The sequence below is a fragment of the Paroedura picta genome, chromosome 6 (assembly GCF_049243985.1).
Source record: "Paroedura picta isolate Pp20150507F chromosome 6, Ppicta_v3.0, whole genome shotgun sequence".
NCBI classification, from domain to species: Eukaryota; Metazoa; Chordata; class Lepidosauria; order Squamata; family Gekkonidae; genus Paroedura; species Paroedura picta.
The window spans coordinates 73,254,307-73,276,173 of record NC_135374.1 but is presented as its reverse complement, the minus strand read 5'-3'; the positions used below and the strand labels follow the sequence as shown (position 1 = coordinate 73,276,173).

Below are 21,867 nucleotides of genomic sequence, written 5' to 3'. Positions count from 1 at the left end.
TATTACTTGCCATTCCCAGACTGGCTGGCTCGTAGCAGGTTACAAGTAAGATCCCCACAATAAAAGCATAACCCACCTCCCTTCAAGCAGCAGCAGCAAAATTCCCCTTTCTGTAGCTCAGGAGAAACACCCCCCCAACTCGTGCCTCAAGGAGATAAGTGGGGAGTCATTACAGTTCCAGCTGTAATGAGGAGGGGCCCAAAATCGGAATCACTCTGGACTCAACAAAATACCTGGTGGAAGAGCTCTGTCTTGCAGGCTCTGTGGAACTGGGAAAGTTCTTGCAGGGCCCTAAGCTTTTCCAGGAGCTCATTCCCCCAGGAGAGAGCCAGAACCAAGAAGGCCCTAGCCCTGGTTGAGGGCAGGACACCACCCTAGGGCTGAGAACCATGAACAGATCTGTACATGCAAAATGAAGGGCCCTGTGGGGGACTTAAGGCGATAAGCGGTCCCTCATGTATGTGGGGCCCAGACAGCAGATGGCCTTAAAGCTCAAAACCAAGACCTTAAACCTGACCCAAGACACAACCAGCAATTAATGCAGCTGTCTCAGCACTGACTGGATGTGGGCCCTTCAAAATGTTCCTATGAGGGCCCTAGAAGCAGCATTCTGTACCAGCTGCAATTTCTGGGTAAGGGATAAGGGAAGGCCTGCACATCTGGCCCCTTCCTTCCCAAACAAAGAACCTCCGTCTTGGAGGGGTTGAGTTTCAGGTGACTCTGCCCCAACCACCCAGCCATAGCTTCCAAACATCTGGCAAATGTTTCCCAAGGGGGGGGGGATGGTCAACCACATCAAATGTGGCCGACAGGTGTAACAACACAAGGACAGCCGAACGACCCCTATCCAGCTGGTATCGGGGATCATCCATCAGAGCGACCAACACCATTTCCACCCCGGGGCCAGGACAGCAGCCAGACTGGTATGAGTCAATCGCCAAAGTTTCCTCAAAGAATGCCAGGAGCTGCTCCATGGCAGGCCTTCCAACCATCTTGCCCAGTAGCTGGCTGGGTCCTGCAAGTCAAGTATTGATTTCTTCAGTAAAGGGTGAACCAGCACCCCTGGGAACTCCCCAGGTAACAGGGAGAGACTAACAATTTCCCTAAGGTGGCCTCCTATCTGCTGGTCACTTGATTTGAGTAGCCAGGATAGACAGAGATCAAGAGGGCAAGTGGTTGCCCTCACTGACCCCAGCAACTTGTCCACTTTGGTTAAGAAGAGTTGCCTGAAGCCATCAAACGTTATTCCCCAGATTGCCATGGAGCTTCCAGTTTCCTTTCTGTGTCAATTGTGGCAGATAACTCATGGTGGAGCAACAAGAGTTTAACGGCAAAAAACCTTGCTAATGCCTCACAGCTCAAGTCCAATTGACTAGAATTTTGGCACCCCTTTTCTAGGGTGGTAAGAGACAAAACTACCCTAAACAATTGTGCCAGACAAGAGCTCGTGGATCCAATAGAGGTGGCAAAAAAGTCCCATTTTGCAATAATGAATTCTTCAGATCTATTTCAAAGATTCATGAACAACTTCTGCCGAACTTCTGACACTTAAATTGTACCAATGGCTTTCAAAATATCTTTCTGATACAGTTCACACTTCTAACAAAAAGAGACACTTTCTTTACTGCAGACAGAAAATAGATGATGTCAATACCTACACTCTGACAATGAACATGCTAGGCAAGAAACCTACAAAGAAATCTGTCACGTGATCAGAAATTTAGCATATGTATCTACAAATAAATACTAAAAACATAACCCTCAGATTTCTGAGTAACTAATTTTAATACACATGACTAGAATTTCACAAGATATATTGCACTCAGCACAAGATCTGGGATTCTTTATTGAATCCTGAAAATCTGCTATGATTTAATTGATTTTATAATATCATAGTTCATACAGCTATACAGTATTTTAAAATTTATTGTGAATCAACAGAAATTGTATGAAAAGGCTAGCAAATAGTTAGAGGGGCACCAAAAGACAGTGCATCTCCACAAAAATAGATGAGTGTCACAATAATACTGTAAGACGATGCAATGCTTACCTACATCTAGAACAGCTTACATCAACACCCCGACAACACAAGTTGTAACTAGCACAAAAGCCGACTTGTAGCCTGTTCTGTATAACTAATAACTAACAAGCTACAGTGTAAATCTTTTAAAACATGGGTATTCCCAAATTAAATGAGTGCCAGCTTGGTGTAGTGGTCAGGAGTGCGGACTTCCAGTCTGACAAGCCAGGTTTGATTCCCTGCTCCCCCACATGCAGCCAGCTGGGTGATCTTGGGCTCGCCACAGCACTGATAAAACTATTCTGACCGGGCAGTAATATCAGGGCTCTCTCAGCCTCACCCACCTCACAGGGTGTCTGTTGTGGGGAAAGGAAAGGGAAGGTGACTCCAAGCTGCTTTGAGACTCCTTCAGGTAGAGAAAAGCGACATATAAGAACCAACTTTTCTTCTAAATTATTATCTGCATGTAATATGAGGAGTCCTCTCTTCACAGATCAGTGGGACTTGCAAGATCTGCAAAAAGATTAATGGCAGCTATGAATTTCCTCTCACAAATCAGCTTTGAATTTGCCTTCACTACAATAGGCTTATTCACAATATTTGTATATACCAGGGCCATAAACCAAGGATTTTAAAAGATTAATTAAAATTGGTCCCTAAGCTAAGTTAGCTTCTACCAGTTATTAACAGGACAGCTTTAACTGATTAACCTACTGATTATTTCAACTGAGGTTTGTAGTGCTACAATAAACATTTAGATACAAGGTGAGGATAATAGGATTCCATTTTCACTAATTGTAACTCTGAGATAAATTAAATATTTATAAACCCATCTTTTGCTGGACCAGTGCTAATAACAACTTTTGCCTTACCACTATTGATGCAAGTGTTATGAACCAGTTGGTATAGTTCCATGGTTGGCAGGTATCTATTTGAATCAATGTTTATCATTAAATCAATCCACAGCTTTCTACACACAGTAACAGGCTGTGGGAAATTTGCATACATGCATCTTCTGAATAGATAATCAGCACAGGCCTGGGACAATGCTGAATCTCATCACAATTAGATCAGTAGCACCCATAGGGTATTCCCACTTTACATAATAATTCCCTTTCTCGCTTGGTTTTGGAGTTATCATTACATCTGCACCAGTATTTTCGTCAAACAATCATAGTTTGCACCAAACCTCAGCTTCCAACCAAAGTACAAACTGAGGTTTGTAGTTTCCTACGAAATATGGTTAATTCCCTGATGCAGACAAAATGCTGCTCACAAGTTAGCTGTGAAACGGAAAAAGTGCACAAGTTTGTGGAACATTCCTGATTTAACCACTGCTAAGCAATGAGACAGTGTTGTGACTCACTTGATCTAAACAGCTGTTAGGAGAAATTCAGCCTACTCTCCAATAACTGCACACAGATGTAGTTGACATGTGTGTGGGGTTTCATCCCAAATAACATTCCACCTGTGCACATGGGATATAATCTGGAAAGTACTTATTGGATGAAATTAACTTCCATCTCTTGCAAGATCAGGGGGGGTCTATGCTACATGCCAAACATTAAGTCAAAACAAAGTAAACCAAGGTTTAATCTCCTACGGAAATCATACATGGCTATGTACAGAATCCTCCCCCTCTTCTGTATGTACTGGCCTCCTATTCCTAGAACAAGCAATTACTAAGAGCTTTCCTACCTCTTTGAAATTCATCACATAACTCACTATTGCTCCACTATTGAACTTCTTGCACCTTCTAATCTCTCTACCCCCATTTTGTTTTTAAATCTCACACAGAGGAAACATCTGTGTTCCCCTGACAGCATTCCGGAGACAACATATAATATCCAGGCATACAAAGTATTCTGAAGAAGAAAATATCTAGATCTTATCACAAATGCTCTTAGAAATTGGGACTAGAGAGGAAGCAGTGATAAAAAACAGTAAATGAGTATCCAGAAAACGTTTTTGTGATTAGACCCCTTTCCTTTGGTAGACCACCATACACACTGAAATGTTTGGACATATTAGTACCTCATTAAGACACCAATGTGAAAAGTGATGCCAAAATCCTGGGATTTGATACAAAAAGTAAAGACAAACTATATATATTTGGAAAATGAAAATAAAGTTGAGAAAAATGAGGGAAGTATTTAACAAAAAATTAGCAAGGTTACAAAAAAGCAGAGTATCATGTATGAAAATCAAAAGGAGAATTCAGTAAAATGTTTGTAACCAATGACAACAGTACACAATGGTCAGAATACAAACACATTTATTCAGTAAAAATTTCAAGAAATATGGCCTTAGAGCATGGTGGTAAAAATGTATTTTTCACCCTTAGTTATTAAGCTTGATGATTTTAAAAATCTGTTATTTCATTCTGAGTACATAACACAGAAGTCTCAACTTGAGAAACATTTTAAAGAAAACATACTATTAAGATTACCTTTTGAAACCCTATTTTAAATATCTAATTTTAAAGATGTACCTCAAAAGTTTTACCAAATTCATAACTTTATGAATAAGTACATTGATTTAAGCATTTTGCTTCTTACCTAAAAGAGACTGAAAAGTTGCTTTTGCTTGGCTGATTTGCCTAATTCAATAACTTCACTCTGTACTGACAAAATCCCCCACCCTGTCCTATCCTAAGAGCTTGCTGATCTTGTGCAATTCCTCTTGGTGTAGTGGTTAGGAGTGTGGACTTCTAATCTGGCTTGCCAGGTTCGATTCTGCACTCTCCCACATGCAGCCAGCTGGGTGACCTTGGGCTTGCCACGGCACTGATAAAACTGTTCTGACCAAGCCGTGATATCAGGGCTCCCTCAGTCTCACCCACCTCACAGGGTGTCTGTTGTGGGGAGAGGAAAGGGAAGGTGACTGTAAGCCGCTTTGAGTCTCCTTCGGGTAGAGAAAAGCGGCATGTAAGAACCAACTCTTCTTCTTCTCTTGAACCCCTGTCCCCTCGCGAAGGGCAACATCCCCAAACTTCAGCACATGAGAACAAAGAAGGTGGAGGAGAAACAAACGTTTCTGGTATGACTCAAGCAAAATAGGTTCTCCATTTTATAACTTCCGTTTTGTGGGAGAAGAAAAATAATACAGAAGAATAAGGTCAATTTAGGACCTTGTATTTATTTTAGGTGGAGACTATAATGAAATCCCCACTCTATCAAGAAACATACCAAGAGTATGATTCATTACTGAGATTGCAGGGCTTCAAAATGTATAACTAGTTTTAGGATTACAAAGTCAGTGATTTTCAGCCCAACCAACCTCACAGCATTGTTTGGAGAGGAAAGGGACATGAGAACCAGACTCGTGTGCCAGGATATTTTCCACTGTTTTATTTTTCTGAAGAAAACTTCATTTCTAAAGATTCATCATTTCATAAAACTAACAAGCTGGGTAGTTTCAAAGGGAGCTCTTCCATCAGACATTTAGTTGAGGTTAGCTGGAACCAACAATACCCACTGGGACCCTGAACCTCCCTCCCAGAAATCCATGTACTGAACCCTAAACCTGTTGATTACTATCCTTTTAAACTGTTATCTCTGTTATTGTTATTACTGTTACCATTGTTGCATTCTAACTTACTGACAAAACTGAATTAATGTATAGTTCTCTACGTTCTATGTGAACTGCCCTGAACCTCAGGAGAGGGCAGCATACAAATGTAATAAAATAAGTAGATAAATAAATAATCCCTATAAATAGTCTGAAAAAGTACATGGGTACTTTTTGAATTGAGAATATAAACCCATAAATACACACATTAATTCAGATTTTTAAAAATTAGCATGATTGCCTGTGGCAAACAAAACAAAACTGATGGTAAGATTCTTATCTCATATGGTAAAAGAGATATCATAACCACCAATCTGATATGGAACTACAAAATAACGCAGTGAGTGAAAATTGAGGCGAAATGGATAAGTGGACAACAATGTTTCTGGGTATGCCTTAGGTTTTTGGGCTATGCTAAAATTTGAGCATCAACCATGTTGGTACCCTTAGATTTTTTTCTTAAATTTAAATAATGTAAAGCATGCATGTTAAACTATTTTTCCAATTATTATTCCAACAGAAGTAATTTCCACACAGAATTTGTTTGAATAATTAAACTACATCTAATTTATTCCACCCCGCCCCCGATACTCTGGGAGGGGAAGGTATAAATTGAAAAGAAAAATTTCAATTCAAGTATCTGTTATGGAAACATGAAATTAATATGGGGTACTAAATTTGTTTGTTTAGAGACAAAATAAATATGCTAAATCAAAATATTTTTCATGTCAAAGCTTTCCAGAAAACCTGCACAACTGGTGAGAACAAAGTATAGTACTCAGAGGAAGAATGGGATAAATATCTGCAAAAAGAAAGATATTTTCGCTATCATTGATACCCCCCATAAAAGGCTACAAACCTACCTGTTTTACGGCTGTCAATCCTGCTACTTTGCAGGAGGGGATTATTTTAAAAGTTAGATGGCACTTGTTTCAGACACTGAAGACCTCAATGTTCCATTTTAGGTCTTACTTTTCCCTCCTCCTATTCTGGGAATTTTATTCATGACAGATGAACAGCATGCTGCTCTAACTGCAATGATGAATTCTAACTATTGCTATCAAAGGCACCAACCTTTTCAAAAACACTGGATGGTGTCATCAAACAAAACCTGATGTTCTGAATGATGGTGTCGGTATGCCTCCAGCGTCTTCTATCATGCCGCAACCAAGCCTGCACAGCTTCGTAGAGTTCTATCTCTGGGAACCTGCTCAGATGATCATTATCCAAGTATGTCATGAGCTTTTCAAAGCTCAGATAGGACAAGAAGTCAGGTCTGGCCATGAGTGGCACAAAATTCTCTAACAAAAAGGAGTCCAGCTTTTCTCTGACTCCCTCGATGTTTACACCAAAGTCATCTAAGAGTCTCATAATTTCTGCACAATTTTCCAAGCAGATTTTTGCTAAAAGAAATGAGCAGCAGAACTTCACCACCTCAATAAGCTGGACGTACATGGCAGCCTGCAGGATCTCATGAACGGTTGTCATACTCAGTTCAATGGTTCCATAGTACATAAACTGAAGTACGTGGCTGAAGCCTGTGGCTGTTAGGCCTTTCAAGTGGATTTTGTCCTGATCCCGCTCTCTCATATCAGCTGTGAACATAATTCGGAAGTAATCACTTTGAGTGGCAAGCAATGCTTTATGAGCCTGGAACGGATGATCTTCAATAACAAGTGTGACGTCAAGAAGCAGTCCCTCCTCATACAGTGTTCTGAACCCAGCAGAGACGCTGGTGTCATGGATGGAGGAACTAAATCCTTCCACGTCCCCTGCCATGAATCACCTGGAAAAAATGAAAGTGCAAAACATAATTTCTAAGAAGTCATAAAATATAAGCATAGCACCTTATTTTAAAAATCATTATAGTCTGACAAAAACACTTTATTTGGCACAATAGTAAGTAATATAAATTCCAACGTTTTGCTTCTAGAGTAGAGAGAGATGGTCCTTATAAGCTACTTACTATTTCTAAAATTAAAATGTTAAGATCCAAGGTCTCACATTAGCCAAGAACCACAGTAACAGATTGAGCTTGGAAGGGGGGGGGGGGAGAGAAAGCAAAACAAAAGATCAACCACACAAAATTTTGCTACATTTAAGTAGGGTGCTCAATAGTTATGTTTCCGCAGTGGAGGGATCTTGAGGTACATGGAGGAACACACTCATATGTGGACTAATCCAAAAGTCATGTTCAAGCAGCCCAGAATGAAAACTCAACTTTGAAGCAACTCTCACTATACCTCTTTACAAGCAACTTACATGATTTAAAGAAAGTGAAAGACTAATCCAATTTTGCAAGAGTAGCAGATGAGAAACTTAGTAATTAAGCAAGCAACTTCCCTTCCCTGTTAAATAGTTATATCTTATAAGGACAATAATTTTGACCATTCAATTGACACTGAATAGAGAGGAAAAGTGAATCGAGAAGAAGAGTTGGTTCTTATATGCTGCTTTTCTCTACCCGGAGTCTTAAAGCGGCTTACATTCACCTTCCTTTTCCTCTCCCCACTAGATACCCTGTGAGGTAGGTGAGGCTGAGAGAGCTTTGACATTACTACTCAGTCAGAACAGCTTTATCAGTGTTGTGGCATGCCCAAGGTCACCCAGCTGATTGCATGTGAGGGAGCGTGGAATCAAATGCGGCTCGCCAGATTAGAAGTCCACACTCTTAACCACTACACCAAGCTGGTAAAGGTTCTTACAACAATTCTGATCTGAATTTTTTTTAGAAATATTCTGTCCTAAAATATTTCACATATTAGGTTGAGCAGATCTACTCTATTTTAAAATCTAGGATATTTGTTTATAGAAAAGCATCCTGAAAGGATGAATAGGACAAGTATAAATCAGAAAACTGGCATGATCTATACTTATGGTTTACACAAGGAAAGAAGGAAATTATGGCCCTATTAAGCTTGACCTTTATCTGGGAATAATTTTGCTATCACCTATAGTAGTATTTACTAAGAAACAAAATCAACCAATCTATTTCTTTTTAATAAGATTTCTAGTTCAAAAGACAAACAGTAACAACTGAACTATCCTCCGCTGTCATGCTTTTGACTTAAACCTAAACAATAATTCTATATAAGACATTTAATAAATAGAGACATGAACAACCAACCATCCAAAAATAAGCATTTTGCTAAGGTCAACATATTGTTCAGTATTTCCAACATTTTAATTTATAAGGAAGGAAAATGGGGAATCAGCAAAATGTCAGATTTTACCAAAGCAAGTACTGTATTTACAAGGACAATGAAAAATAAAACGGAATGCACTAGGGAGTAGCAAAAATAAAACCTAACAAGGAAAAATCTGTGTAAACAGTGTAAAAAGTGTAACAGCCAACCTAAACAAATTAGGTACTAACACACTCAAGACTCAGAAACAAAAGTAGATTGTAAATTGAGTCATCAACATGAAGCTATGACCAAAAGAGAGAAACCAGTGACACCTATGGCTATATATAAGAGAACCAGTCAGTTTTGAAAGAAAGTTATGCAAATCTGTAAGATTTGGTGATTGCCGTTTTCAATGGTTGCTGCAACACTAAGGACTAAGTTAGTAGAGGTGATAGTCAAAACCAAACTGTGGATTTATCTGAAAAGACTGAATTTCCCAATAATTTAAATGGCTTTCCACCTAAGTAGCTTGCAATTCTTTATGTACACACAAACTATACATGTATTGTTCTTATGTTATTATGTAAACTGCCCTGAGCCCCCGGGGTGGGCAGTATATAAATATAATAAATAAAATAAATACTAAATATTTTAGGTAAGTTTCTCCTTAACATGCTTGTTTTCTGAGTTGAATACAAAGTACAAGCAGAGCTCCATTCAGAATATATCTTTTCTTCCTCCTAGATTAGAATCTTGTACTATCCCACATCTATTCACTTAAACAGCTAATCCTAAGAGCTAGACCCTTGGGAAAAGCATGGGGTTGCAGTAATGGAGGGCGGGGTTGTGGCTCAACCACAAAGGTATGAAAGTCTACTTCTCGGTGTGGCCAAATCTATGGATACTTAAATCCAGAGACTGGAGTCATGAACAGGGAAGAACACTCTTCTACAAACATGAGAAGAGCCTCAGGTTTGTAGGGAAAAGGGGCAGAATCTTTCCAGGGCTGTTTTAGCCTTTGCTCTATCTCCTGATGAGTGGCTGGCTGAACCATACCCCCCCCCCAAAAAAAAAACTTGCTAGATGTTTGGCAGCCGTGGCTAAGTAGTACCAGAACACTGTGGAGGGCTCATATATGTCCTGTGCTCGGGAAACTGCACTGGCTTCCAGTAGAGTACCAAATCAACTGATTGATTAATTAATTATTCCATTTGTGTGCCGCCATTCCCAGACCAGCCAATCCATGGTGCCTTACAAGTATAAATAAATAAAAATACCAGAAAAAATAAGAAACGTAATTGTAAACTTTAAAAACATCTTTCCCCCTACCTAATCGCCCACCCCAATTCCAATATAGCCCCCTCCAAACCACGCCAACAACTGTCATATGCACCCAGGAAAGTGTAACAGATAGGCATCAGCACCACGTAACAGTTGCCAGATTAGGTTCAAGGTGCTGGTTTTGTCCTTCAAGGCTATTTGCAGTCTGGGCCCAGACAGTTACACATTCTTAGTTAGCCTCATGTACCATACAGCGTTGTTTCAAGGAGCAGAGAATTATGTAAGATGCTTTGGATCACACCGTGGAGAAAATAGAAGTATAAGTGAAGCAAATAATATAGCTGATGGGGGGGACAGAAAAAAAAGGTAACTTGGTTGATGGATGAGAAGAACGGAAGGACACGGGAAAGACTAGTCCCCCACAAACACACACATACAGATCCTTGTTGAGTTCTCCACCAGAAAACTGAATGGGACCCAGTAGCCAGCACTGCACAACTCTTGGGTAGAAGTTGTCAGAAGCAGTAAAGGAAAATCTGAAGACAGGAGAGCAGAAAAAAAGTAGGCGCTCGTTGATTAATACAAAAGGAAGCAGAAACAGGGAAGAAGTTACGGAGGCTTTCAGAAAAGGGAAAGAGGAAACAGTGGGGAAGTAGAAAATTGATCCTTGCTGGGTTTCCTGTAGCGATGTGCAACTTTTTTTAATCTGGCATTTTTCAGTGGAGGTCTATTGGATCCCCCCCCCAAAAAAAAAATTCGCTCCCAATATTCAAAACCTGGATTTTTCCAAAATCCCAAATGTTTTGGGGTCCAATAAACTCAAGAAAAACACCAGATTAAAAAAGAAGCCAGCCCAATCCTGGGGCTGGCTTGGCTTCTCCCACAGTGCAATTTAAACCATGCTGCAGGAGAAGCTGACCCCAGGATCTGCATCTGAATGACTTGCGACTGTACAACTTCTGCAAATGGGTCATACATTTCCTAGGGAGAGGCTGCCAGGAGGAAGAAAGGGCAGAAAGCTGAGCTGCAGTGTGTTATGCTGGTTATAGTGTTAGATTAAGATATGGGAGATCCAGATTCAAATCCCTGTTCTGCCATGGAAGCTTGCCAAATAACTTTGGGCCAGTGATCCAACCTAATTTACCTCACAAGATGGCTAGGAGAATAAAATGGAGGTGAGGACAGTGATATAAGCTGCTTTGGGTTCACATTGAGGGGACAAGAGAAAAGATATGGGAGCTTCTAGGAGAGAAAGAGAAAGTTGTATTAAATGATAAACTACTTAGAGCATCAAATATAAAACAGGCAACAACTCTTTCACCTTATATCAAGTTCAGTTGAGAAGTGGGTAGAATTAATTTCTTGACTACTTGTCCTACTCATGCATGGACAAATTTGTCACTATTTCACTATGAACAGAATATGAGACTACAGTTTTAAGTTGCTTTTAAAAAGCTGTCATTAGTGAATTTGTTATTAATGCTAAGAGCACGGTTGGGGAAAGAATGGGAAGAATTTAAGAGAACAGATGAGCAGCTCATTCCTAGTGCCTTAGCCACAGTTAAAGGTTGCACAAAATTATCTGTCCCCAGCCTATACTACTGCTCTCTCTAGAACGGCCCAGAACTTACACAGAAAGCAATGAATAGTAAAAGGCACAACATTGTAATATGAGAAGTGATATGAACTTGAGTTTCCCTGATCCTGTAACATCTAACCACTCTATCATACTGGCTTAGTTAAAACTGTTCTTAACATCTAGTTTTCTTAGGTGACCATTTTACATCCAGTTCTAATTCATGAACTCAGGGTTCTAAAAATGAAGTAGATCATACAAGAGACCCATTGAAAGATTCTTGTAAGAAGAAATTAAGTGTATGCGCACCTGTATATTTAAAATATTATGGAAATATAATACGGATATTAAAAACCTTTGATACTCGTAAACTCTTCAAATACTATAAGCTGAATCCAAATGTTTTTTTCTACAAAGCAGAAGGGGACTTCTATTCATATAAGCAGAAGGAACTAGTCTGTCAATTCCCCTCTCCCACTGCAGCTCATTAGTGTTCCTGAGAGCCACTGGTGGCAGCGTGGCCCGGCATGAGAGGCGTGGTGGGTGCGGCCGGATCGGGCGGTGGCAGCGGCGACTACGAACGGAGCGTAGCTGGAGGAGGCGGTTGGCGGCACGGACCGCTCCCGGCCACATGGGCCGGTGGTGAGGTGTCAGATTGGTGGGCGCGGCTGCAGGCGGCGGCTTCTACGGGTGCGGTCGTGGGGCCCTCCTGGGCTCGGGGGCAGGCGGCGACCTGCAGCATCGACAGGGACTGAGGTAATGGCGGCGGTGGCTGGTGGCATGCAGACGAAGTGGGAGGGGGCAGACTGGGAGCCGCTCTGCACCTCCCGCGTTGTCAGGCCAGCGGGAGAAGGCGGCCACCGATGTTGCCTCCCCGCTAATGGACAGGGTCCCCGGGGTGGGAAAGGAGCAGGGATGCCCCTGCTCCTTTCGGAAGATGGAGGAGTGGCGGGGCCGGAGGACTTACAGAGTCCCTGGCCTGCCTGCGAGGCTGGGCCAAGCCGCCAATGGGGGACCCACGCGAAGCGCAGCTCCCCATTGGTGGCTTGGCCATGGATGGACACTTGGAGGGCCCAATCAGGAGCCCCTTCACGGCTCCTGATTGGGCCCTCCGAGTTTTTATCCCGGACAGGGCCCGTCCTAACTCCTCCCAAACAGCCCTTAGCCTTTTATTTAATCCACTCCGCAGGAGCAGTTTAAAGATGCTATCCAGTTTCGATTTACTTAGTGCTGGAAATATGTTGTACACCACCCGGAGCCTGGATGCAGAGGAGTGGTTAAAAAATCAAATAATTCAGTTAATTAAAAACATGCTCCTTAATTACTTAAGTCAAGCAGCATTTACTTTGTAAGTCAAAATCAAGCAGCATTTACTTTGAAGTATCTAGATACTGCAAAAAAAAAAAAAATCCCTGATGTATCATGATAATGTACAATGATTTCTCAGAATTTGGTGGTTTGATCAGGATTGTATAAATGCTAAGAAAGATCTTCTTTTATCCTTTGCTGCTTTCAAAGCTAAGCCATCTCACCTTGCTAAATTAGAAGTTATAGAAAAAAAGCAAGGCTACAAAACTCTTTTAAGGAACAAAAAGAAAGCAGCAGTCCATGAAAATTGGGCATCTATCATTAGATCTGTCAAGAACAAGGATTCTGGGGGCTTCTGGAGATTAACATCTACCTGCTCTGACTTTGCAATAAGTCATATGGCAAATACAATCACAGCTGAGACTTGGGAACTTCATTTCTCTAGCCTGTATAGTGAACATCAATTACATATTTAACTAGATTTTCCAACTAATTGTTTACCACAATGGCCACCAGTAGCGGCTCAAGAAATTAAACAATTAATTCTACAATTAAAGAGTGGGAAAGCCCCAGGCAGTGACTTCATCCCTCCAGACTTACTTAAATCAAACATTGATTGGTGGACCCCAAATTTAGCCTTCTTATTCATGTACATTGACCAGACAGCTCAGATTCCCCAAGACTGGGGTCTTGCAGTCATAGTTCCCATCTTTAAGAAAGGCAGTAGAGAAGAACCAGCCAATTATAGACCCATAAGTCTCCTTACCATAATCAGTAAATTATACTCTAAACACAGTTTAAGATTGTGTGATTGGCTTGATCAAGAAGGTTTCTTAGAAGAACAGGCCGGCTTTAGACACGGCAGATCAGTTATGGATCATTGTTTAGTCTTACAGCACTTAATTGACAAGTATGTGCATTCTGGTAAGAGATCACTTTTTGTGGCCTTTGTTGACTTTAAATCTGCATTCGATTCAATATCTAGAGATCTTCTATGGTCAAAATTATCCAACTCAACAATTGATAAACGGTTTTAGCTATTACTTTATAAACTTCACAAAAATACAAGTCTTTGTGTCAGATTCAGCCCAGAGGGTCATTTAACCCAGTGGTCCCCAACCATTTTATCACCAGGGACCACTCAACGCTTGACAATTTTACTGTGGCCCGTGGGGGGGTAGTTTACTTGTCTACTCTCAACCACTGCCCTAAGGCTCTCTGATCGCTATGGTAAACATCCCTTCAAAATAAGATACAGACACGCCACAACAATGAACATAATGAACATTTTATTTTCATGGACATTTTAACTCATGACAATGACAAATCAGTAGGAACCCTGAGCTTGTTTCTCAGCAACGAGATAGTCCCATCTGGGAGTGATGGGAGACAATGACACCCGAAGTGTGTTGTAAAGGGCCGGGGGGGGGGAGAGAGAAGGCGCCTTTCGCGGCCCACCTCCAATTAGTCGACGGACCACATGTGGTCCGCGGCCCACAGGCTGGGGATCACTAATTTAACCAACTTAATCCCTAAACAGAAAGGTGTAAGACAGGGCTGTATTCTGGCTCCTTTTTTTATTTAATATCTATATTAATGCATTAATCAAACATCTAAAGAGCTCAGACATTCATGCCCCTAAACTTGCAGACAAAAGGTTACCCATAATTCACTCACAAACCAGAATAGGGCTGAAAAGGGCCTAGGAAATTTGGCTTTGCATTGCCAGGAGGCACACCTAGTTATCAATTATACCAAAACAGAAATTATGTGCTTTAACAACAGGGCAAAATTTTTTACTTGGCATATTGACCAACATCGTATTGAGCAAGTTAAATGCTTCAAATATCTTGGTGTGATCTTCCAGTATAACGGAAAGCAAACTGCTCATATTCACTCAGTAGCTCACCTCGCTCAGAAGAGTGCAGCCGCTATCTTAAGATTTTATCAAACTAAGGGTGGTGGCTTCATTCCTGCTCCAATCAAACTGTTTTCAGCCAAATCACTAGCTCAACTTACATATGGTGCCCAATTAGGCCCTTACTCCAATTTTGCTCCCTTAGAGAAAATTCAAGCAGGTTTTCTAAAAGCCCTCTTTAATGTTCCAAGGTGTACAGCTAATGTAGTTCTCTGGCAGGAGGCAGGGTTGATAAAAATGGAGACCAGGGCATGGATAACAATAATTAACTATTGGCTAAAAATTCATCTTCAACCTGTAGGCCTTACTCCTTCTTTCTTGTCCATTAACCCACAACCCACCTGGTGTACAGAAATAAGTAACAAACTTCTTAAAATTGGTTTCGCTCCTGATTATCTATTAGAAACGGGGCACAGGCAAGAAAACATCTGGTCTATCAACAACTTATGGATATTGAGCTGCAAAATGAGATGGCCCTACTCCCAAGCCCATATAGGTTACTAAAGTCCTGGGAGGGATTTTCTACTGCACCATATCTAACATATATCACCTTTACTAAATTTCGATGGGCTTTTTCGAGGGCCCGGTTCAATGCATTTCCATCAGCACTGCTAAGCGTGTGCCTACAGTGTGTGCCTATAGAGGACCGATTATGCCCTTGCAATTCAGGTGTAATTGAATCGATTGCCCACATTATATTATACTGTGACTTTTATAAGGTTGCCAGAAGCCGTTTAATCTTGCCCTTGCTATCTAGGTTCCCTGGACTTACAGATTATCATCTAATTAACATCTTGCTTGCAGATAAAGATAATTCTGTCTCTTACATGGTGGCAAAGTTTTGCTACACTGCCAGCAGAGTGTGGAAATCTTTGGTTACTGTTGATGCTGAGTGACCTGACTGTCAAAATGCTGTATTAATCTTTTGTGACTTCATTAACTCCCTGATGCAAAGTGTCCTGTTAAAACGCTGTAATAATGTATGTGGCCTGTAGTCAATGACGGTAATAAATAATCTTCTCTGAGGAAGATGATCATATAATGGTCAGAGTTTCATGCGAATTCAGACTATACTGTCCTTTATTCCAATTCTGCCTTCAACTGCTAAAGAAACTAGATCATTTAATGCTGATGGTTTTGCATACAATAAATGTTATGCAAATAGTAACCATATACCAGCAACTGGCACTTATGATATGGCCCTGTTTTGGTTTATTTTTTGAGAAAAGACTGGTTAAGAATAGGGTTGGTTAAGAATAGGCTTCATTAGAAAGTCAGTTGTGCTTATTTTAAAATTTTTGCCCAAATTTGTTTTCTGACAAATCCAAGGAAAAATCCCCCTCCTCAATGGCTGTACTGTTTCCAGAAAAAAAAATATTTTTACCTTGCATATTCTAATGAGCAAGAAATTACTGGTGCTTGGAGTTAGTAACAGGCTGGTTGAGGGTGAACAAAATGAAACTTAATCCAGGCAAGACAAAGTCTCTGTGGGTTAGCAGAAAGGCGGATCAGGGACTTCAGACCTCTCCTGTCTTCGGTGGGATTACACTCCTCTTGAAAAGCCAGGATGGCAGCTTTAGAGTGCTGCTTGACACAGCAATCACTTTAGAAAATCAGGTATCTGTGATGGCTTGGCATGTTTTAACTCAGCTTCAGCTGGTGCATCAGCTGTTCCCCTGCCTGGTTCAATCAGATCGAGACACAGTGATCCATCCTTGGTTACGTCTAGTTCTGCAATGTGCTCTCCTTAGGGCTACTCCTTGAAGAGTGTTCAGAAGCTTCAGCTGTTAAATATTGTGGCTAGACTGCTTGTCAGAGCCAGCTACCAGGAACATATGACCCTGACAGTACAGCAATTACACTAGCTACTTATCGGGTCTTAAGCCCAATTCAAGGTATTGGTTGTGTCCTTTAAAGCCCTTTGTGACTTGGTACTAGGATATCTGAAGGTCCATCTTCTGCTGTATGTTTCTGCGCAAAATCAATTAAGATCACAGGGAGAGGCTCTGTGATTAGCCAAAGAGACTAATCTGCTGGCCTTTTCAATGGCAACCCCCCAATTATGCAATAACTACCCCAGCAAGGTACACCTGACCCCCTCACCATTGATCTTCAGGAGACAGTTGAAAGCAATTTTATTTAGGACTGCATTTGACGGATGCTGCTTTTGTTTACTGGCAATCCTAACTGGGTGGGTATATTTAGATCTGTAACCATTTATGTGTTTTTAGAATCGTTTTATTCATATTGATGATTTATTGTGCTTTTATAATTATTTTACTTGTACCATTAGCCACCTTGCGTTCCTCAAGGACGAAAGACTGCTAATACATGAATGCAATCTAATTTTTGAAACCGAATATTCCTAATAGAGTAACACTGAAGGTCTACTAACTACAAGCTTCTGTGCATAAATTCTTAATTCCATATTTATCATATTTTGCATCATAATTCAATAGTTTTCTTTAAATATACCTGGCCTAAAGTAAAGCCAATTTGAGGAAACATGTAAAAGTGACCAGACACATGGCCATTTTAACATGTTGAATGTCCTTGTTAAAAGGAAACTAAAATTCCCATGGCCTTCAGTGGATGAGACCAATTCCAGAAGTCATTCACTACTCTTCGGAAGTACTTAAAACCATGTTATATAAATACATGTGTTGTGTCATTATGAAGTCTTTCTTATAACAAATAATTGTCTTAGGGCTACAGCATTTAATTGATTAGACAAATTGAAATTTCTGACCAACTAAGACTGTAGTCCCCAATTAATAAGAACACTTTGTAAAGAGACCTATTTTAAACACAGACTCTGAAATTCTAACCCAGGATGGTGGGCACAACCACAAGATATAAGCCATTGAGGCTATGCATAACTGCATTAGTAACTCTTCAAAATAACAAGACAGCTTTGCTGCTAAAGTAACATTTTTAGAGATCTGCACAGCCAACTGGACCTCTAATGGCCAACAGGAAGCTGTGCTGGACAAAAACGTATCTGGCCTCATCCACCTTCTGCAACACTTGACAGGACAGGTGTTGGTTCCAGAGGCACCACATGGGGAACTTATTATTTTTCTCCTATACAAAAGGATGAAATGTTAATAGATTTACAGTATTTTATTCCAGCAGCCTAGGGCTGGAGTAACTATAAATTATATTGTAAAACACATGTTAACAGATTAAGATTTATTTTGGACACAAACTGAAGATTTATTTTACACACAAACTGAAATCAAGGTGAAAGTAATGAGCATACTCGAGGACTGCATATTTAATGGAAATCTGCACATCAAGTTTCCCCAGCAAAGGACCAATTTTCCATGCATAACATCACTGCATACTCCAGTGCGTCTAATAGCAGAGCAGATCACTGAGGTATAATGTTTAGTAACAGGACTTCTAAGTTATTCTCAGCAAAAAAGCAGCACTAGGGGAAACAAATAAGAAAAGCTTTGTTCAAATAGGAATTAATAAATGGATAAAGCTGAATAGGAGAGTTTGGAACACAGTTGCCCCTGCCCAGATGTGTGTACGCCCAGAAGATACATGTATCTCCTAAAATCATCAATCCTAACTGCTAATGCAAACATCTGGACATATTTTGCTAAAAGGCTGTTTTTCTTCCTCATCTTCTTCCTCATAAGTTTAAAAGGATAAATCTTTATGTTTAATATGACAATTAAAGAAATCACTAGCATATTAACAGGCCAGAACAAGTTACTATAAAACTCCCAAATCCATAGCCACAACTTTTACTGTATCCAAATCCTGACCTAAGATACCCTTAAAATAAAGGTGCTACTGGACTCTGATTTGATTGTGCTACTTCAGACCAACACGGCTACTCATTTGAATCTATTCTTAAAATAGAAGTGTCCCCTCTAATCTAAGGAACAAAGAAAAAACTCAATGTGGGGGAATCCGTTGGTCCATATGTGATAAAGGAGACATCAAGAAGGAAAAGAGTCAGTAGAGAGTTTCACTTAACTAGAAAAGCAGTAAGTAGGAGGCATATAGATGGAGGGAGTGCATTCTCAGCAGCAGCTTCACCTACCTTTCAACAGAAATGAAGGCACAGCCCTTCCCACTAAAACTGCAGAGGGGGGAGACCTCCGGGTAACATAAGGAAAGAGCAGGAGAGACAGTGCGGCTCAAAAGGGGCCACGGAGACTGAGGTGTCGCGGCCGGGCCCTTCCGCATCTCTTGCGTGGGAGCCTCCAAGTGTGAGGCCTCTTTGCAAGGCAACCTCCAGGCCCCCACTCGCACCTACTTGGGCCCCCACCCCACCCCCGGGAGTCCCTGCCTCTCCCCTTCCCTCTCACTCTTGTTTACCTTCTTCACTGCCTAGCACAGCCACAGCCGCCATCTTCCCCCAACGACAAGCGCCCCACACTGACCGTCACTTCCGCCGCCACCTGTGGGGAAGGCAGAGGGACACACACAGAAGCAGTAGCAGGAGGAGGAACCTCCATGAAGACGGCCGTTCCCACCGCTTCGAGGTCGTCCAAGGCGCGCCGGCCGCCTCTTGTCGGTCCGCCCCATTCGCCGCTGCCGCTGCCGCCGCCACTGCCTCACAAAAGCGGCCAGCCCCGCACGCAGCACTGGCCCCTCCTCACCCGGCATCCCGTACGAGGAACCGCCTCCCACTTGCGCTCCCTTGCCCATTACGGGCCCGCCCCTGCATTGCAATAACGCAGCCTCCGACTACGCTTCACCTTCACGCCCAGCAAGGCTGCCGCCCACCACTACATCCCCTTCTACAAGCATCGGAATCTGGCTGGTTTCCGTGGCCTATAAACCCGTTAGAACGAGCTTCATTGATTCCCTCCCAACACACTCGTTCGACTTCAGAACGCAACTGAGCCGGTGGCGTTGCCTTTCTTTCCTTCACGGCAGGGGAAGCGTTATGTGCCCGGAGACAGATTCTTCTTGGAATATGCGCTTAGAGACATTTACTTTACAAAGCTTGCATCGCATTTTGTATGAGTTTAATCATTATCGCCCCTTTCCTCGCTTCCTCCTTCAAAGATTCCTGGGAATTGTAGTTCGGAGGGTTCCTGAGAACATTTCCTGCTTAATGTTACGTTTGTGATGAAGACAAGCTCTTGCGGCCACCTGATGGACATTTGTTTCCTTTTGTTTGCCTTATCATATTTACAAGCAGAGTAGCAAACGTGTTGAAGGAGGCATACAAACGGATGGAACAAATGTTATTCTGAACAGGCTTTTGAACAGCCTTTGCAGGCTATTGACTTTAATGGACTTAGGGTGGAACTCTGCTTAGAATTAGCGGGAGATGGAGTAACAGTGCCATCCTAAGCAAAGTTACAACCCACTGAAGACTACTTAGTATGACACTGTAAATACTGCAAACAAAACTAGGGGGAGATCTGGATTAATTAATAAGGAGTGCAAGGATACAGCATAGTAGCACAATCCATAACTTCACACCAGAGGTGGTATATCAAAGTTGGTTGCAACATGGTGCAAGATGCTTGTGGCTTGGTGCTAGATGCTTGTTGCAATGTAGTAAAACCAATGTATATAGCCCCAACAAGAATTTGGAATTTGAGTGGTAAGCCTCCAGTGTTACATCTGCTTCCCAAATAGTTCTATATATTAATACCCCAGTTCAGTAAAGCTTGAAAACAGGTTCTCCCTGCAGGGCCAATTTGCTTGACAAATACTGATAACAAACATTTGGGCTTCTGGTACAGGCATGTAAATACGTTTTAAGATCTGAGTTCTCAGTTTCAGTTTCCAGAATATATTTCCCTTATTCTAATTTTTCCTTGCATCTAATTTCAACCCTGGCCCTGAGCGTGCAAATCCAAAAAATATGATCAGGTACAAATTGTGATTTATTTAAATAAACATGGAGAAAAAGCCTGGGGGGGAGCTCAAAAGGAAATGAGTGTTACAACGAAAACAAGGTAGAGACTGTCTCAGATCTCTTACAAGATCTCAGTAACACCCACACTAGAGGTAGCTTCCAAGGGAAACGCATCCAATCTGCTTTCCACTCCCAGCCCCCCTATCAGCAGTGACTGGGGGAGGAGGGGAGACTTGAAAAGGAATGCCTGTTTTGTACAAGAGCCACTTTCACCACCAAAGTGATAGGGGAAGTTTGGAGATTCAGCATATACTGAACTGCTATTTATAACAGCAGAAGCCACTAGGAATGAGAGTGGGATATCCTGCCTCCCTAGTCCTTCGGCTTCTTATCTAACTGTTGAGTGCCCAACTGGCTTTGTCAGTCTGTTTTTTTCATTTTCCCCTTAATGAATAAGAGTGCCTGATAGTAAATTCTGCAGGTGCTTGTCCCATCTTAAGGACTGGATTAAATACAGTTACCTTGTAGGGCTTATCTATGGGTCTTGAACGCTATAGTACAGGTTGAATGACAGCTAAACACATGAAGGGATGCTGGTTTTAGATATAAATTGGTGTTGACATGTCTATTGGTTAGTTACACTGCCTTGTCTGGGTAATGATCCTGCTATGAGGTATAGTTCAAGCAGAAAAGGGATGAATGCTGGTGGAATTTCCCTACAGCCTCTTTTGCAGCTTTTATTATGTCAAATTAGGCTCAAGGTTCATGACTTCCTCAGTTGCAAACAATGAGACACATTTATTTTAGAAACGAATGTGTTTAAAAGATGACAGGTTTTGACTAAGTTCAACTAGCTATCAGAATAATGTTTTGGATATCTCTGCTTACCTCTCCCTCGGATTTCAAGACCAATGGGAGTCATCCTTCCAGTTTTGAGAAACTGTTTAGCTTAAGGAAAAAAACAAATTTAACGGTTTTATAGAGATACAACAAACCACAACTCAGCTGTGACATAAACAAATTTGAAATCCTTGGGCTCTCGCACTCACTTCTCCAGTCTACTTCCTCCCTTCACAGTCTGTGAAGAAAAAGGCACTACTCACTTTCCAATCACAACAAAAGAAAACTCCTCTGGCTCGTTTAAAGACTAACAGGCGCCTAGCCATGACTCACAATCCCCCCCCCTTGGCCCTACCCACTTTCTTCCCCCACTTCGGTGCGTGAAAA

At 41.5% G+C, this 21,867-nt stretch overlaps 1 protein-coding gene across 7 annotated transcripts in view; it reads right to left on the bottom strand.

Moving 5' to 3' along the window:
- KLHL15 (kelch like family member 15) overlaps positions 1 to 21,830 on the bottom strand; it is a 30,213-nt gene extending 8,383 nt beyond the window's left edge. Inside the window, exons 1-5 of one of the 7 annotated variants that reach the window (XM_077343019.1) lie at positions 21,690 to 21,830; positions 21,529 to 21,588; positions 19,140 to 19,222; positions 15,629 to 18,234; positions 6,665 to 7,376 (exon numbers count right to left, since the gene is read on the bottom strand). In XM_077343019.1, the coding sequence (XP_077199134.1) occupies positions 6,665 to 7,369 (705 nt within the window). In that variant the 5' untranslated portion in view covers positions 7,370 to 7,376; positions 15,629 to 18,234; positions 19,140 to 19,222; positions 21,529 to 21,588; positions 21,690 to 21,830. Of the gene's footprint in view, positions 1 to 6,664; positions 7,377 to 15,628; positions 18,235 to 18,861; positions 19,069 to 19,139; positions 21,446 to 21,528; positions 21,589 to 21,689 lie in introns of those variants that run through there. The other 6 variants (XM_077343017.1, XM_077343018.1, XM_077343022.1 and 3 more) reach the window with 6 other exon arrangements.
- Positions 21,831 to 21,867: the final 37 nt, after the last annotated feature.